The 17,087-nt window shown below is 29.1% G+C and overlaps 1 protein-coding gene across 3 annotated transcripts in view; it reads right to left on the bottom strand.

Moving 5' to 3' along the window:
- LOC111674971 (Down syndrome cell adhesion molecule-like protein 1) overlaps positions 1 to 17,087 on the bottom strand; it is a 324,845-nt gene that overhangs the window by 165,854 nt on the left and 141,904 nt on the right. For all 3 annotated transcript variants that reach the window (XM_046951346.1, XM_046951349.1, XM_046951354.1), the window contains exon 3: positions 1,132 to 1,330. In XM_046951346.1, coding sequence (XP_046807302.1) covers positions 1,132 to 1,330 — 199 coding nt within the window. The remainder of the gene's footprint in view (positions 1 to 1,131; positions 1,331 to 17,087) is intronic.

Genomic DNA, 17,087 nt, shown 5'->3' on the forward strand with positions numbered 1-17,087 from the left:
AAAATAAAAATTTTATAAAAGTAAAAATTGTAAAAATATACTCATGGTGTAGGGTATCATATGGTCGGCCATGCCCGACTATACTTTCCTACTTGTTTTTTTTTTTGTTTCTGTTTTAGTTGTTGACGCAGTTGCTTTTTAAGCCTTTTAGTAGTTTGCTTTCATGTTGGCAAACAACGTTTAACACCTTCTTTTACCGGCTCTTCGTCACCTTAACTGTTGTTCATAAATAATTCCAGTAGAGCACGAACTGCGATTGTTTCCACTTTTGTTGTTATAATTCGAAATGCCTACTCGAATATTATTTAACCACTAGGCATTAAAAATTGATTAAAAAACGCTGTCAGTCAATTATATAAATGCTTAATGATTAATTAATGTATTTGAATAACACATAATGGGATTTATTGTTTTAGATTAGAATTTATATCGCACAATCACAGTGGTGAGGTTATCTGTAATATCCAAGAATATTATTTTTACAGACAGATAAAAAAAATCAAAATATCACGATGACGACCATTTCAAAATATTATGATGAATTGCGTATAAATCTAACTCATAAAATTTAAGTTTTTAGTTTTCAAGATTTTAACACACATACAAATGTATATGTCGGTTTCATATCAAGAGATCCAACATTTAAAACCAATGTCTTTCATTCGGGGTGATCGAAAGAGATCGGTCAAATACTATCTGAGCTACATAACTTATTGCCTACTGTTCACAGAAAAATTTGTTGCTTCCATCCTTCGAACAAAAATGTTTGAACTTTGCAAACCATTTACAAACTAATTTAGATGAATTTATATGTTCTAAATTTAAAAGAGCCCTATTATTGTTTTTTCTGCTCGTAATAATATTTTCAATACTCTATACTCTACGTGGAAAAGTTATAAGCCTAATGTACATATGTAAACTGAATATATACATGTTTCAAGTATCCATGAGAATGTACATGCTTCCGACAAAACAAGTTATATTTGATTAAGACTGGATGCAACTATTAATAATTTTTGGCATATACAGCAAGTAAATGAAACGATGCATCTACGAATGACCGTGCTCGACGTTTATAGCCGTCATTTACGTCAAACTGTTAAATATAATAGTAAACAGCACTTGACTTACCTATAATTCGAATTTAATTGAACGTCTCCAATGGCAACATTCTCAAATTGTGTGGGACAACAAGTCCATCGTGCCCAATAGAATGTAAAATCTTTTGAATCGTAGTGTTCAGTAAACCTACATTTAAGTATTAAATCTGCACCTTCACGTGTATCAATTGATTCATCAGCCTTTGTAAATAACACAGAAAATGATACAACTGCAAAAGAAAATGTAAAAAAAATTATTTTAGTTTTTATAAGCAATATTTAAGACATTCAGAATTTTTAAGAAGTTTTAATGTATTCACTAAAAATAAAATGTTTATGTTATGTACTATTTTGTAAGATGGTCTTAGAGTGAACCATCTACAAATTTATTAAACTATTTTAGACTAATATCTTCGATTCCTTATAGAAGTGTTTAGAAGAATACTATTTAAAACGATTTGGCGAAATTTTCGAAAACTGAGACGCTGACAATATAATTTACTATCGATATTGCTATGGATTATGTTTATGTAAAGAAGCTTGAAGAATAATTTTATTGCAGCTTATTTTTATTTGCTTAAATTGAACTAATAAATAACATCAGTAGGGTTTAACTAAGTTATCATAGGTTATTTTTGTTAAACAAATATTTATCATTATGTAGAGACCTTTAAAAACATTTAAAAAAGTTTTTTTTTTTTAATATTTACATAAAGAAAAATACCAGACTGTATGTGTCTATTATATTCAATTGTGGAAAAAATATTTTCAGACAACTTTCCAATGACAGGGTCGTAACCAACAACTTGTAAGGCAAAAAAATACAATAAACAATTTTCAAAAGTAAGAAACCCAAAACAATATTCTTTTATAAACAAATTTGGAAATGTTAACACAAATAAACACACACAATTTGCGGTATGTCTTGAGTGTAAATGTGAAAAATTGGTTGAGTGTTAAAATTTGAAAACAAAGAAATTAAAACCGACACGTTCATACTAGGGTTTTTTAAGTTAGTAAGAATTTTCGGGATTCACCACGAAACTTTTAGGTAGAATTTCAGGATTTTAATTACAAAAGATATTAAAAAAAAAACTCATCTGCTAAAAGTAAGTACCTTTATTGCTCAAATACGAATGAAAAATATTCTAAAATAAGTAAAAACTACGTAGAAGTAACAAAAATATTGGTTTCTGTCATTTTCTATTTTATGTTCAACATTTGTATACCATCCACCACCATCAGTGGTAATAGAGGGTATATATAACTTTGTCTTCCGTGTGTAACACCAAGAAATATTAATCTGAGACCCAACAAAGTATATATTCTGGGTCCTTATTAAATTTTGAGCCGATCCAGCTATGTCCGTCTGTCTGTGTAAAAAACGCTTACGGTTAAGCGATGCAATAGAATTGAACCAAATTCACCCAAAATGTCCTTAATATTCCTAAGTTGTTTGGAATTGAAAATGGGCAAATCGTTGAAAACCGGCAAAAGTTATGAATCAAAATTTAAAAAAATAAGAATTTTTTACACATTCTGATTTAATTTTCTCAAAAACTATGCAAGACAATTCCATAAAATCTGTACCAAAAATCGCCAGATTAGGTCCACAATTTCATATAGGTACCTCCCACACAAAAGTACATATTCCCGAAAATTGGTTTTTTGTTAATAGCTTCCGTCGCAATGTCTATATCTTCACACAATTGAAATCTTATGTCAATAGAATTCATTCAGAGAAAAAAATTCCTCTGACATAGCTTCTATACTATGTCCCCTTCCGAAAACTACTTAAACGCGTATAACTCATTATTAAATTAAGATATCCATATGCATTTTGGTACAAGTATTACTCATATACCAGGGATGGCAAAATTGGTACGATGGTACTTTTTTTGATACTATTTGATGTACAAAAGTATCGTGATACTACCGAGTCTTATTTGATACTTTCAGGGCTACAATCTCAATATCCGATTATAGTATAACCGGTAGTAAATCTGTCTGGTAAAATAATTTTTCTACCCTACACCACTTTAGTGGTATATGAACATTACTTCATATTCTCCATCACATCTGCAATCTGAAATATTATGTCCTGAGTTTTGAGAAAACGCGCATGAGTGCTTAAAATATAACATTTTACAAAGTACAATTTCGTGGTAATATTTGTATCGTCGCTATGAGATACCATGCATTTCCTGGGAAAACTTCATCAAATTATATCAAAGGTGTTAACATTGAGGGACGGACACCATAACAACATATAACGCCCATTCCAACTTTAAAATGTAGAAACATATTTCAGAAATTACAAACTTTTAGCAAAAAAAATAGTACTTTGGATTGTAAGAAGGCTTTAACTGAATACTCTCCCAGAGGCAAGGTTCATATAATATGGGTACCAGCCCATTCGGGAGTAGTCTGTAACGAAAGAGCGAATGTAATAGCTTTAAAGGGAAGGGAGCTCATGGCAGTTAAACTGACAAACGCAAAACCATTCGACGCAACAAAAACTGAACTTAAATATGGGTGAGAGAATCCCATAAGACCTCTTGGAATAATGAAACAGTGGGTAGAACCACGAAAATCCTATGAGGTGTACCTGATGAGAGCAAGACAAAAAATCTCCTCAAAATGAGCAAGTCTGAAGTTAGTATAAAAGTACGATTTCTGAGTGGACAAACAGGATTACGAGCACAATTATGCAAAGTTGGACTTGCGGATTCAGACGTATGTAGAGCATGTGGAGAGGACAGTGCAACTCTGGAGCACTTTCTTTGCCACTGCCTGGCATTCGTCAAAGATAGATCCAAGTATCTTGGAAGTGATGTTATTCCGGAAATAACATTCCTGACTAACACTGATTGGAATAATTCATTCAGTTACTTTTTTCATGATAAAGAGCGCACAACAGGTCCAATTGTGGTCTAGGTGCATTTTTTCGGATTTGATGTAGTACACATCCTCCTATCAAACTAACCTAAGTACTTTGAGATCCAAAAAAGTACTCTCTGAAATATTTTTTGATACTGAAACAAAATCTCTTTTTCCATCCCTGTCATATACACAAAAATAGTACTGTGAAATTTTTTCCGATCGGTAGATAACTGGTCACAGCTCTCATACAAGGTACCGTCCCGAAAATAACTTAAACGCATATAACTCATTACTAAATTAAGATATCCATATTAAGTTTTGGAGCAAGTATTGCTCATATATAGAGAAATAATATTGCCAAATTTTTTCCTATCGGTCCATAATTGATCATAGCTCCTATACAAGGATCCTTTTAGAAAAACACTTAAAAGCACATAACTCATTACCAAATAGTATTTTTGTACACATAAATGTTATATCAAAAATTTTTCGGTTCATCCTTGGTCATAGCTACCATAAAAGGTTCACTCCCGATTATTGACTAAAAAAATATTTACTTTTTTAAGTCAATAAAGACGTTTATTGTTATTAAAATTGAATTTAATAAAAAATTTTAATAATTGTTGAATTAATTTTTATTATTAATTATGAGATTTTTATTAAATTTAAAAAATTCTGATATTAGTAAAAAATAAAATAAAAAGAAAAAAATATTTTAAATATAATTACAGAGCAAAAATATGAATATTTCTATTTTCGCAATTAAGATAAATCTTGAATTGAAATATTTAATTTTTAGTCGATATTTCTGAAAAAAAAAAATAATTACGATTTTATCCAAACTCATTAAAAACTTGTTTGAAATATGCCACCGAATATAACTAAGCGAATTAATTACAATAATTCTTTTATAATTAAAATTTTTACCACCTTTAACTAACTAAAAATTAATAATGTAATTGGAAACATTATTAATTTTTAGTTAATCACTATTATTATTTTCATGATTAGAGCAAAATCAAAACTTTTTTAATTAATATAATCAATTTTATAATTGAAATTCATTTTAATTTTTTCTGTATACTGGCTAAAAATTCATAGCAATATAAATGAAAGTCGTAAAAAACTAGTTTTATATAATATAAAATCTCTCTACCAAATTTTATGAAGATCGGTCATTATTGACCCAGAAAATTACTTTAACGCTAATTACGGACTTAAAAATACCAGTAGATTACTTACTGACTTAAAAATACCAGTAGATCTATGAAATATTAAAAAGAAACTGAAATACTCCTGCCAACTTTGAATTTGCCATTATATAACCCTACGCCTCTTTGAAGGTCCTCCATAGAAAATTACTCTAATTCTCATTAGATACTTAAAAAAAATGAAACAAGATTCATATACAGGTCGTATCAATAATGTTTATATTTTGGAAAAGCGCTCTGTAATAAATTATGCTTATATGTTCTATTTGTATTTAAAAATTAAAATTGAATATTTTGTTATACCTTTGTCTATTATTTATCAAATATAGGACCTTATTTGGAACCCAAGGCTAACGCCGTGTCATATATTATTCCTTTCAGACTAGCCGTTTAGAAATACAAGATTTAGTTTAAACAAATTTCTATTCTGGGCCGCTGCGTTGTCATACAAACCAATTTTTAATCGATGAAAATTGATTGGTCTCGTTAAATCCAAAGTTATTGATTTTACATTCTATTTAGAATTTGATGCTTTATGGAATAAAAAAAAACTACTTATTACATTAGATTTTATGTGACTATAGTATTTTTTGTATTTTAAAGCTATACAAAAGTACATGTTTTATACCCTCCAGCACCATCAGTGGTGATAGAGGGTATATATAAGTTTGTCGTTCTGTTTGTAACACCCAGAAATATTCATTTTCGTAATTCTTTAGCTCTTTTCGCTGATGAAAAGATAACTCGATGAATTTTGTAACCATAATTTTTTTTAGATCGCCAGTATACTGCGGCCTTTTTACGCCGTGCCGGTTAAATTTATTGCAGACGAGACATTGAAAAGTGTCCTGAGTGTTCATTATACAATTAGTTTTAGAATTATTTCGACCGATGTTCAGAAAAGGAGTGTTCGTTAGATACTTTTAAACTATGAATTTCGTTTAAAAGCTCATCTGAACATAAAGTATATAATACTTCTTTTCTAATTCTAATGACGAAGATAGCTTTATTACCTAAGTTCAGTGTGATCAAATCTTTAGTATTAAGGAAATCCATTAGGATTTTGTACTACCCGAAGCTGCATGGTGGGAGTTGCCATCACAACCAATTGCAATTTTCTTATTTTTCCTCTGAGCTTGTTCAACCAGTTTCAGAAAATCCGACGTTGGTGGTAGTGTCGGAGAATCGAAAGACAGGTAAACAGATACAAGGTAAATGTTGACATGACCTTGCTTCAGCACCGTTGCACTCGATGTGGTAACATAGAGTCTGACAAATTGAAAAACATATTTATTAAATATTTACAGATCAAAAGTACAAAAGAAATATTAAAAAATCTGTAAAAGTATAAATTTAAATGCTTTATATTTTTCTTAAAATTATTGAGTATATTTTTTTTGCAGCTATGTAGGTTTGAAATCAGTGGTGAAAGTGGTTGGAGCTACAATACTTATACAATAATTCTACTAATACATTCTTAGAGTTAGGTACTGAATGACAACTCCTTTAGGTACCAACTGACATGTCCCAATTTCTTATATTCTTTGCTTCAGACTTTCTGATTGACATCAACCAATAGCAACTCTCTGAGTAATTTATTATTAATATAATTTATTGTTCAAGAAAAAGTAAGTAAAAGTGTTATAACCTATATTTATTATACTTTTCGAATCATGTAATATACCTACAATTAAAACATATAAAAGTAAGTTTTGAAAAATGTCAATCAAAAAAATTGATAAATATATTTTAGTTCTGACACAAATAATATTTGTCGAATTGCACTTTTATTTTTAAGCTAGTTATAAGCCACATTTTTAGAAGGGAACTTTATGTGGGTGGTAGAGTTAATTATGACACGGAATGACAAATACAATATGCTACTGAGCCTTATTGGTGATGGGTATAATAGAAAAACATTTGGATCTAAATCGAACATTAACTTAAACTATGATAATCTTAAATAGCAGAAAAAATAACATTTAATAAGTACCAAAATCTTAAATTATATCGTATAATGAACGTCCTTTGAAGTATTATCTATAAACTCTACATATTCTCTAGTAATAATAAATTTAATAAAGTTACAAAATAACTTATTTAACATATTTTATAGGGCTAAATTTTTTCTAAGATTGTAAAAATATTTTTTTTATAATTTTTCTTTTCTTCCTTTTTTCGTTTAAACAAAACTTGATAATTTATCTTCAAAAGAACTAACTTAAAAGTTTTAGAGGTTCCACATGATGTATTCCATAAGTACAATAAGTATTTTGTTGTTAATTCTCTTACAAGTATTTTATTTAGTTGTTTCCAAAAAATATGTACAAACATACATACACATACCTCCACACACCGAGGAAAAGGGAAAAATAAGCAACAAACTTTTGTCACAAGTACTATAATATTTTTCACAAAAAATTAGTTCCCCTCAAGTGAAGCTGCCGAACTTGACTAAAAATACAATTAATATTTATGCTGCTACTTATACATCATACATACAGTGGCATAAGGTTTTCAATGAGTTACCAGATTGAACTGAAAATAATTTCATATTTTTAGCAACCAGATGAACTATAGGAATATTGATTTCAATTAAAGAAATAATCAAAACGACTTACATCAAAAATAACAAAAAAAAAAAACTTTTACTGCTTATGCCTAAACAAATTATTGACTATTTAAGACTTATACAAATAAGCAAAAAAAAAAATCGCCGCAAAAATCCAAAGTATTACATAAAAATCCTACAAATCTGGCTACCCACTTGCTTCATGACCAAATGGCAAAAAATGAATAACTGAATAGCAAGGAAAATGTAAAAAAAGAACAGAAACGAATTTGAAACAGAAGTTTAATAATACTTTTTATAAAGTTTAAATAAAATTTTGTTGGTTTAAATGTTTGTACAACTTTAATTACTAGTCGGCCACTTAAGTGGGTACTACAGCAAAGTTTAAGCAAAAAGGAGGACTATTAAAGAACATGCCAAACAATTCAACGCCAAACCACCCACAAACTGGGCCAATTATTTGAACGTGGGCAAAATAATGACATTGGGGTTGTATCGCAAGCATAGCGACCATAGATGAGCTGAACTGAGCTGAGTTGAGCAGAGAAAATGAATGATCAAAATGTGAAAAAGCACGTAATTTACGCGCGAGTGCATACGCTTAATTTGATACTTAACTTTTTTTGTTTTGCTTCTGTTATGTCTGTTATTGTTGTTCATGTTACTCTACAATTATTGTTAAATACATTATGAAATTGTGAAAGCATGTTTGTTCATTTTTTTTGTAAATATTTATTAACAACAAACAGCTTAAATACTCACGTTTGCTGTGATTTTCGTTGTTAATTTCAGCAATCGAAAGTGACTTGCTCAATGGCAACCGTACAGAAAGAAGCCATAAAAAAACGAAAAATCATTCGTTAAATAATCTCAACTGAAAATGAAATAAATTCGACACTTCACTTATTTTCTACTCCCTTTGAAAGGAAACAAATAAATAATTATTTTCGGGCGAGGCCGACCATATAATACCCTATACCTGTATACGAATAAAATGTGATTTAGTTTTCATAAAGAAGCATTAAGTTGAATTGTACCTTGAATCAGATATACTTAAGTCATTTATTGTTGAATAAAATTATTTACATTTAAATTAAATTTTGAAGGAGGCTTTTTATAGGGGCTAGGGTCAAATGAGGTCCTACAATTATAAAGTTCATGAGAGTCATAAAGGATAGTAGAGAACTTGATTTTGCAGTTTTTTGTTGAGATAAGCCTCTATTAACCATCTTCAATAGGTATAATAGAAGATCATGTGCCAAATTTCATTGAATTATCTCCAAAATTGCGACCTGTAGTTTGATTACAAGGTTTACAAGCCACACAAGTGATGTAGGGTATAAAATTCAGTGAAGAAAACTAGTGACTATCTATGTGTATGTATAAGAAGTTCATTTAATAAATAGTACGTTGAACCAGGGTTAAGTGATTGACATGTTTTTAATATGAATTTCTTTCATTCATTCATTCATTCATTCGTTCCCTTTAAGGATGCTTTTGAAGATAACTTTTTGATTTTTCAGCTAATATACTTTGATTGGTCGTGATTTGTGCTTGGAATAAGTAATAGAAATAAGATTATTAATATTATTAATTTTTGTTTCAATACACTCATGATACCATCGATGGAAAACTGAAACTGCTGCTGAGTTCCTATCAAATAATATTTACTTTTCAATATACGTTTTTGCTGCGGAGTTATTAAAAAAAAAACAATATAAAAAATTGTTACAAAATTTTTGAAAATTTTAATTTACAATTACAAATTTCATTCCATTCCCCAAGTGTATGTTTTCATACCAATGATGAAAATCTCTTAAGTTATATCGATAAATAATATTAAAATAAATCAGAATTTATAATTATTTCGAAAATATCAAACACATATGTAACAGTGATTGGGCTCTACTCTGAATATTTTTTTTGAGACAAGTTAATTTTGGGATTGTTTTTCTTAAGACAAATTTAATATTTTAAAAAATTAATTTAATAACGATTCCTTTAAATTTGCTATAATGATAATAATATTTGTTTTGTAGACAGCTAGTACGAGTACAATATGTCTTTTTAATAAGAGTATTTTATTTGAAAATATTTTATTTTCATAGATAGATTTTTTAATATTAAATTGATATAGACATGAAAAGGAACAAATTCATACATTAAAACACACATATTAATACTGACAAGCCCATACAATGTAAATGTTTATAATATAAAGACAAAATACAGTCGGCCAAGTATGACTACATTAATCCCTACGCCTGGTACAAGACTCTAGTTTTTAATTCAGCGATTTTCGGGAAAAAGTTTTTTTTTTGTAATATTATAGAGAATATTGTTTACTGTTGTATAGCGTAGTATACTCTCTGAAGCAAAGTAAGAATCATGTCTCCCAGTTTTGCTAAAAGAAAAGCACTTTTCTATATACCCCCAAAGATTTTAAGCCTTAGTGTAATTTTTTCAGACTTTTTAAAATTTTGATTTACTCACTGAGACAACGTTGTAATATAAGTTAAAGTCGCCTAAATATAAAAAATATTTTTTACGTGTTAAAAGATATTTTTCTTTAATTTAGGCGTATACGTAATATGTGGAATAATAATAACATGTATACGTACAGGTGTCGTTTAAATATGCAGTGAAATTTTATAACGTGAAACTTTTACTTGAAATAAAGAAATAAATATGAAGTTTATTATTTATCTTTATGATAACAGCTACAACTGTTTCTCACAGAGTAAATAAAATTTCAAATTCCTTAAAAGATATGAGACTGAGAATGTGGTCACTTAAAAATAACGAGGTCTCAATATTTTTGGTGAAATAAAAAAGTGCATTACTTTGGGCAAAACTAGGAAGCAGCAGTCACGTCTTTATTCCGTTATCATGTAGTGATGTTTTATGACTGTTGTTCCAAATCAAAATTCCAAAATTAAAATAAGATATCTTCTGAATTTGAATAACAAAATGCTCGCCTCAAATATAAAAGGAGTTTTCAAATGGAAGTTTCGTTTTTTTAGAGAAGCACGAGAAATTCAACAAATGGTTGGTTTAAAAAAATAATAATATAATTGTGTTTAACAAAATTAAGATACCATAATTATTTTACCACATACTTTAAAAAGTATACAAATATGGGAACAAGCTTTTGTAAATATCATATTTATTGAACTGTTCTCTTAATGTATACTCTGGTATATGTAATGTATTAAAAATTTACCTAAACAAATTAATAGACAATTCAAAAGAGACATATTTTATCTTTTTTAATAAAGTTGTGATAGAAATAATGAGCATACCTATAGACGGATATATATTGATATGGATTACTTAATAAACTCCAAAATGGTTGTCGTATCATTAGTTTTTCGAATGTAGGGTGCAAAAATATCTATGTATGTTTGCTAATGTGGGTGCTATGAAAAAATTGTTGAAAATAATTTATATTTTTGCTTGTATATCTTACACTTTTTATAATATAAAATAAAATTCATATAAAATAAACTTTCTCCTAGAGAAGAACATACTAACACAGTAGCAAAGATTTTGATAAAGATCCGTTTTTGTCTCAAACATGTAAAGGGTACACCTCGTATTACTTTTCTTTGCTACCATCCAATACATGCAAATTGTATATGTTACTTGTTTCAAAATGTATATGCTTTCCAGCAGTTCATGATGGTTGTCCTCAACTAGTGATGTTTGTCATAATTAAAAATAATAGGATTGTAGAAGCAAATGGACATTTGACTCCGCAATAAACTAACTTTAATAATATATGTAACTATTTTAGGGTATGGAAAGGGATACATTAAATCCTTGTAAAACTGTTGGGATATTCATAACACTCTATGTCTGTATGTCCATAAATATTTATATAAACGTGTCTATGTGAACATTTTTATTAAATTTGTTTTGCCTTTGTTATACATGCATTTTTTTCGGAAAAGTGATTTGGGTTCACTTTAGAGACTTCATATAGTAAAATAACAAAAAAAAAAAATAAGGAAAATAGAAAATGAAAATCCAAAATAGGAAAGGAAGAAAATAAAATTATTAAATATTTTGCAAAGAAATATCAGTTATCGCACATTTTCAATCCCCAAAGTATCCTTTTGACTACAGAACCAAATACTGGAATGTGGGGGTTATGGAATGATGTTGTAACTTTATCATCTTGTTGGAGAAACAAATTGCCAAATAATAGTTTGGGTGTATTTGCGTGCGGCTGTCTGGCAGTGTGCGTGTGAAATGGGAATTGATGCTTCAAAGGTGCCATTAAATCTTAAACACTTGTATCGAAAAATACATCTAACACATTGTTTAAATTAACCTTTTGTTGTTCTTGTTTTATTTATTTTTCCCTAATATTTTATAGATTATTTTACTTTATGAAATTCCCTTGGATTCCTATTTTCACATTAAGGGAATTGATGATTAAACATCACAAAGATTATTTGAAGACTTTATGTTAAAATATACATATATACATATGCATACGGTTGATTATAAGGGCAAAACGGAACACAATTTAAAAGTAATGTAAAATAAAATAATCAATTGATCTTCATATTAGAAATTTCAATTTATCGAAGTTTATGAATACTTATATGTTTTTCATTAAAGTTATATGGGCAATATCTTCTCAGGTGACTTAACTAAAAAAAATGTATTTGAATGAAATTTTTACTAAGTTAAGTACTTATAGATAGTAGACTATAACTGTCAGTTATTTATCTCTAACCGTCCAGAACTGCAAAAGTTTAGGTCGATTAAATTTGGTCACTGTTTTTTTTTTTTTTTTTCAAATAAACGTATTGACCCTTTGATTTTAAATTGTGTTTAATTAATGATTTTTTATACAAATTTGATAATTTATACTTTTATACAATTATTTTGATAACTAGTGCATTTTTGGTTTCGGTGAGAGCATGGTGAATTTGTTCTGAAATTGCAAATACTTATGTCCATTGTATCAGTGTTCAATTTTTAATTTTCTTGGTTTACATACAAAATATCCATCGCTATTTTCAACAATTGTAAATGTGCCTTTTATACCCTACACCACCATCAGTGGTGATAGAAGCTATATATAAGTGTGTTATTCCGTGTGTAACACCAAAAAATATTCATCTGAGACCCAACAAATCCTTATCAAATTCTGAGTCGATTTAGCTATGTCCGTCTGTCTGTCTGTCCGTCTGTCTGTCTGTCTGCCTAAAACACGCTCACGTTTAAACTAAGCAAAGGAAGTCAGCCAAATTTACCGAATATATTTATTTATTTATATTATCCTAAGCAGTTTGATATTGAAAATGAGCAAAATCGTTTCACATCGAGAAAGGTATGAATCAAAATTTAAAACAACGCCGAAAAAATAAGCATATTTTACACATTCTGATTTAATTTTCAAGAAAACTATGCAAGAGAATTCCATAAAAATCGCCATACAATCGTTTCTATGCAAGATCTTGATCTATGCGGAAAATTACCAGAATCGGTCACACAATTTCATATACCTCCCATACAAAAGTACATATTCCCGGAAAATTGTTTTTTTTGTTAATAACTTCCGTCGCAATGGCGATATCTTCACAAAATTTTAAAAATTAAAATATTATGCCATTAAAATTCATCCAAAGAAAACATTTTCTGGATCGGTCCATAATTGAACATAGCTCCCATACAAGGTCCCATCCCGAAAATCACTAAAACGCGCATAACTAATTACTAAATTAAGGTATCCATACAAGCATTGCCCTTATATAAGGAAATATTACTGTGAAATTTTTTTCGGATCGGTCCATAATTGGTCATAGCTCCCATACAAGGTCCCATCCCGAAAATCACTTAAACGCGCACAATTCATTACTTAATTAATATATCGATATAAAATGGTATAAGTATTGCTATATCCATATAAATATTACTGTGAAAGGTTTTCCCGATCGGTCCATAATTGGTCAAAGCTCTCATAAAAGGCCCCTTCCCGAAAATCACTTTAAGGCGCATAACTCATTACTAAATTAAGATATCGATATAAAATTTTGTATATGTATTGCTCTTATATACAGAAATATTACCATGAAAGTTTTTTTGGATCGGTCCATAATTGGTCATAGATCCCATTCTAGTTTCCCTCATTCAAATCACTTAAACGCGTATAACTCATTACTAAATTAAGATATTCATATAAAGTTTGGCACAAGTGTTGCCCATATATAGGGAAATGTTATTGTGAAATATTTTTCCGATCGGTCTATATTTGATCATTGCTCCAAAACAAGGTCCTTAAAGGCACATATCTTATTACCAAATAGTGATACCCATAAAATATTTGGCACAAATTCTTTGTACACATAAATGTTATTTCGAAATTTTTTTCTCGATCGTTCCATCCTTGGTCATAGCTCCCATAGTTCCTAAAGTTCCCTCCCGAAAATCAGAAAAAAAACGCACATAACTCATAACCAAATATTAATATCCATACATTTAGCAACAATATTGCTCTTATATCCATAAACTCACTATAAAATTGTTTTACGATCGGTCCATATTTGGTCATGGCCAGAAAATCACTTAGACTCACAAAATTTATTACCAAGCAATAATATAGATACAGAATTTTGTAATATTGTCTTTATATACATAATTGGACATAGCTTCCACACAAAGTCCTTTTACGAAAATCTCTTAAAGGCACATTACTCATTACCAAATAAAGCTATTGATACAAAATTTGTATACAAAAAATCTATTTCAAGATTTTTTCACGATCGGTTTATAACGCGGGTGCTGTCGCTCCCATACAGGTGCCCTTTAGAAAATCACTTAAACACACATTAATTATTACTAAATTACGATATAAATACAAAATATAACTTTTATGTAAAGAAATTTAGCTTAAAGAATCTTTTACGTTCGGTCTATAATTGGCCATATCTCCCATACTAGGTCCAGCCCCAGAGAAAACTCATTTCTACAAATATTTGATCAATTAGAAAAGTATTAACATAAACGTAGTTGGTGGAGGGTATTTAAGATTCGGCTAAGCCGAATATAGCACTCTAACTTGTTTAATTTATTTCCTAATAATTTATTAATTCATATTATTTTACAGTTTTGAGGGATTTTATCTTAAGTATTTTTACTTCGGCAACAGTATTTTTACTTCGGCAACAGTTATATGGGCAATTTCGTGTCAAGTGACTTAGTATAAAAAATCGATCTAGATGAAATTTGCACCAAGATTATTACTATTTATAAAAAACCTGTATAACCAAACTGCCCAAGTTTCCGACAGTCCTTAACCAATGGAGCTGAAAATTTGTGTCTCGCCTACTATCCAAAAACGCAAATAATTAAACACACTAGTAAATGTCTTATTATAGTATTGCCTTTAGACATAAACTGTTGCCATAACTGATACTACAATTATCATAATTAGTTAGCAGCAATATATGTATTATTTTTTTAAACATTCCATACTTCTATATGATCTCCTTGCAGTAATCCACAAAATTACCCAAAAAAGTGTAAACAAAAACAGAATTTGTTTCTATACGATGTTTATAAACTGCCCAAGGCTTGAAGCAATAAATAAACACAATAGGTTTTTATACAGTTTACATAAAATTAAACATGGCAGCAATTACGAATGCATATTTTTTTCATCTAATTTTTTATGCCTTATATATACACAGTTTTTATACCCTACGTAGTTTTTTTGTTTATTTGTAACAAAATAATATTTAGTTAAAATATTTTATGTAGATAAAAGTTTATTAAGAGATCTATAAAATATTGTTACAAAAGTTATGAATAAAAGAACGTAACCTTCTGAAAATTATTTAATACATTCGATGTAGTATAATATATAATCGACTTAACTAACTATGCTTTCTTATTTAGTAAGTAAATGCAATTTTTTATGTTTATAACTATTAAACCAATAATTTAAACAATTATTTATTCGTCTACACGTGTGACCACACTGGACATAATACATGCACAATGTGGTCTAAAAATAAAAATAATAATAGAGAAGAGAATAAGTACCTATAACACACATAAAGCCGTCCATCAATTAGGTTTCACCAAAAGCTCAAAATTTGACGCTTTTAGAGGTTAAAAATTTGTCAATGTCACCATTTATATTTTGTGAATACTTCATCTCAAGAAAAGAAAATAAAAATTATCACAGATATATACATTAAATTATTTGTATATTAACATTTAAAGGAACACCCTAACCCATATGTTACAGATATTTACAAACTAAAATTTTCACTTAAACAAAATATTTTTGTTAGAAATTACAAAACATTATTCTGTTGGTTTCTGCTATTTTGTATTTATTTAAGTAAAATAAATGATGTACAATTAAATAAAGTAATTTATCAGCAAGAGAGAAAAATAATTAAAACAAAAAAATTAAACATTTATAATTAATTAAAGTGTTATTTTTAAGTTTATTTTCATATGAATACATAACTGACTTAGAGCGAGAAAAGTTTTTTGAAATCAGTTATTATCGTAAAAATGCATTTTGTCATTTTATTTAAAAGTTGTCAAATTATTGATCATAGATCCATAAAATATGAATGTAAATTTATAAACGAGCCCACTGAGTCCTATGTCGAATTTTCACCTATGTCCAATGTTTGTGTACATTTATATTTACTTACAATTTATGGATAATATACAAATGTACATATTTAAGAGTTTTAACTCAGTACTCCATGTGGATACTTAAGGTGAATAGGACAAATACAGACTAATTGCTTCAGCTTTACAATTTTAATCAAAAGAATCTGTTTTTAGGTCTAAGCGAATAACTTTGACTACTTCTACCAGTAAGATAAGTGATTCGATTAATTACTGGTGGGTATCTTAGGGACCCTGGTCATAATATGGTTATATATAAGGGACAGTTCGGTCTATGTGGGATCTGCTAACGTTAAGCCTGTTGCTTCATTCTGATCTCAGTTGTGCCACAGCAAATCTTGTTTACCGCGCAGGTTCTCTATTTCAACTGTCGTGCAGTCATCCACTGCATACAGTGAAACCACGGTATTGATGACTTCTAAATGAATGTCGCTCAAAGCAGCTTTTTACGAATAACGATGCAAGAAATCCAGCATATATCATCATATGACCTATTAGTATAAAATGAAGTTTTCTCTAACACGCTGTTCCTTGATTGGGAGGACCTTTGCTTTTTCGCGTAGGTGTTGATCCACAGAGCAGAATTTTAACAGCATTGAATTTTACTACAGGGTATCATTCAGAGAAGGAGAGCCACTGATCAGGCAATTG

Source organism: Lucilia cuprina, chromosome 2 (assembly GCF_022045245.1).
Source record: "Lucilia cuprina isolate Lc7/37 chromosome 2, ASM2204524v1, whole genome shotgun sequence".
Classification (NCBI taxonomy): Eukaryota; Metazoa; Arthropoda; class Insecta; order Diptera; family Calliphoridae; genus Lucilia; species Lucilia cuprina.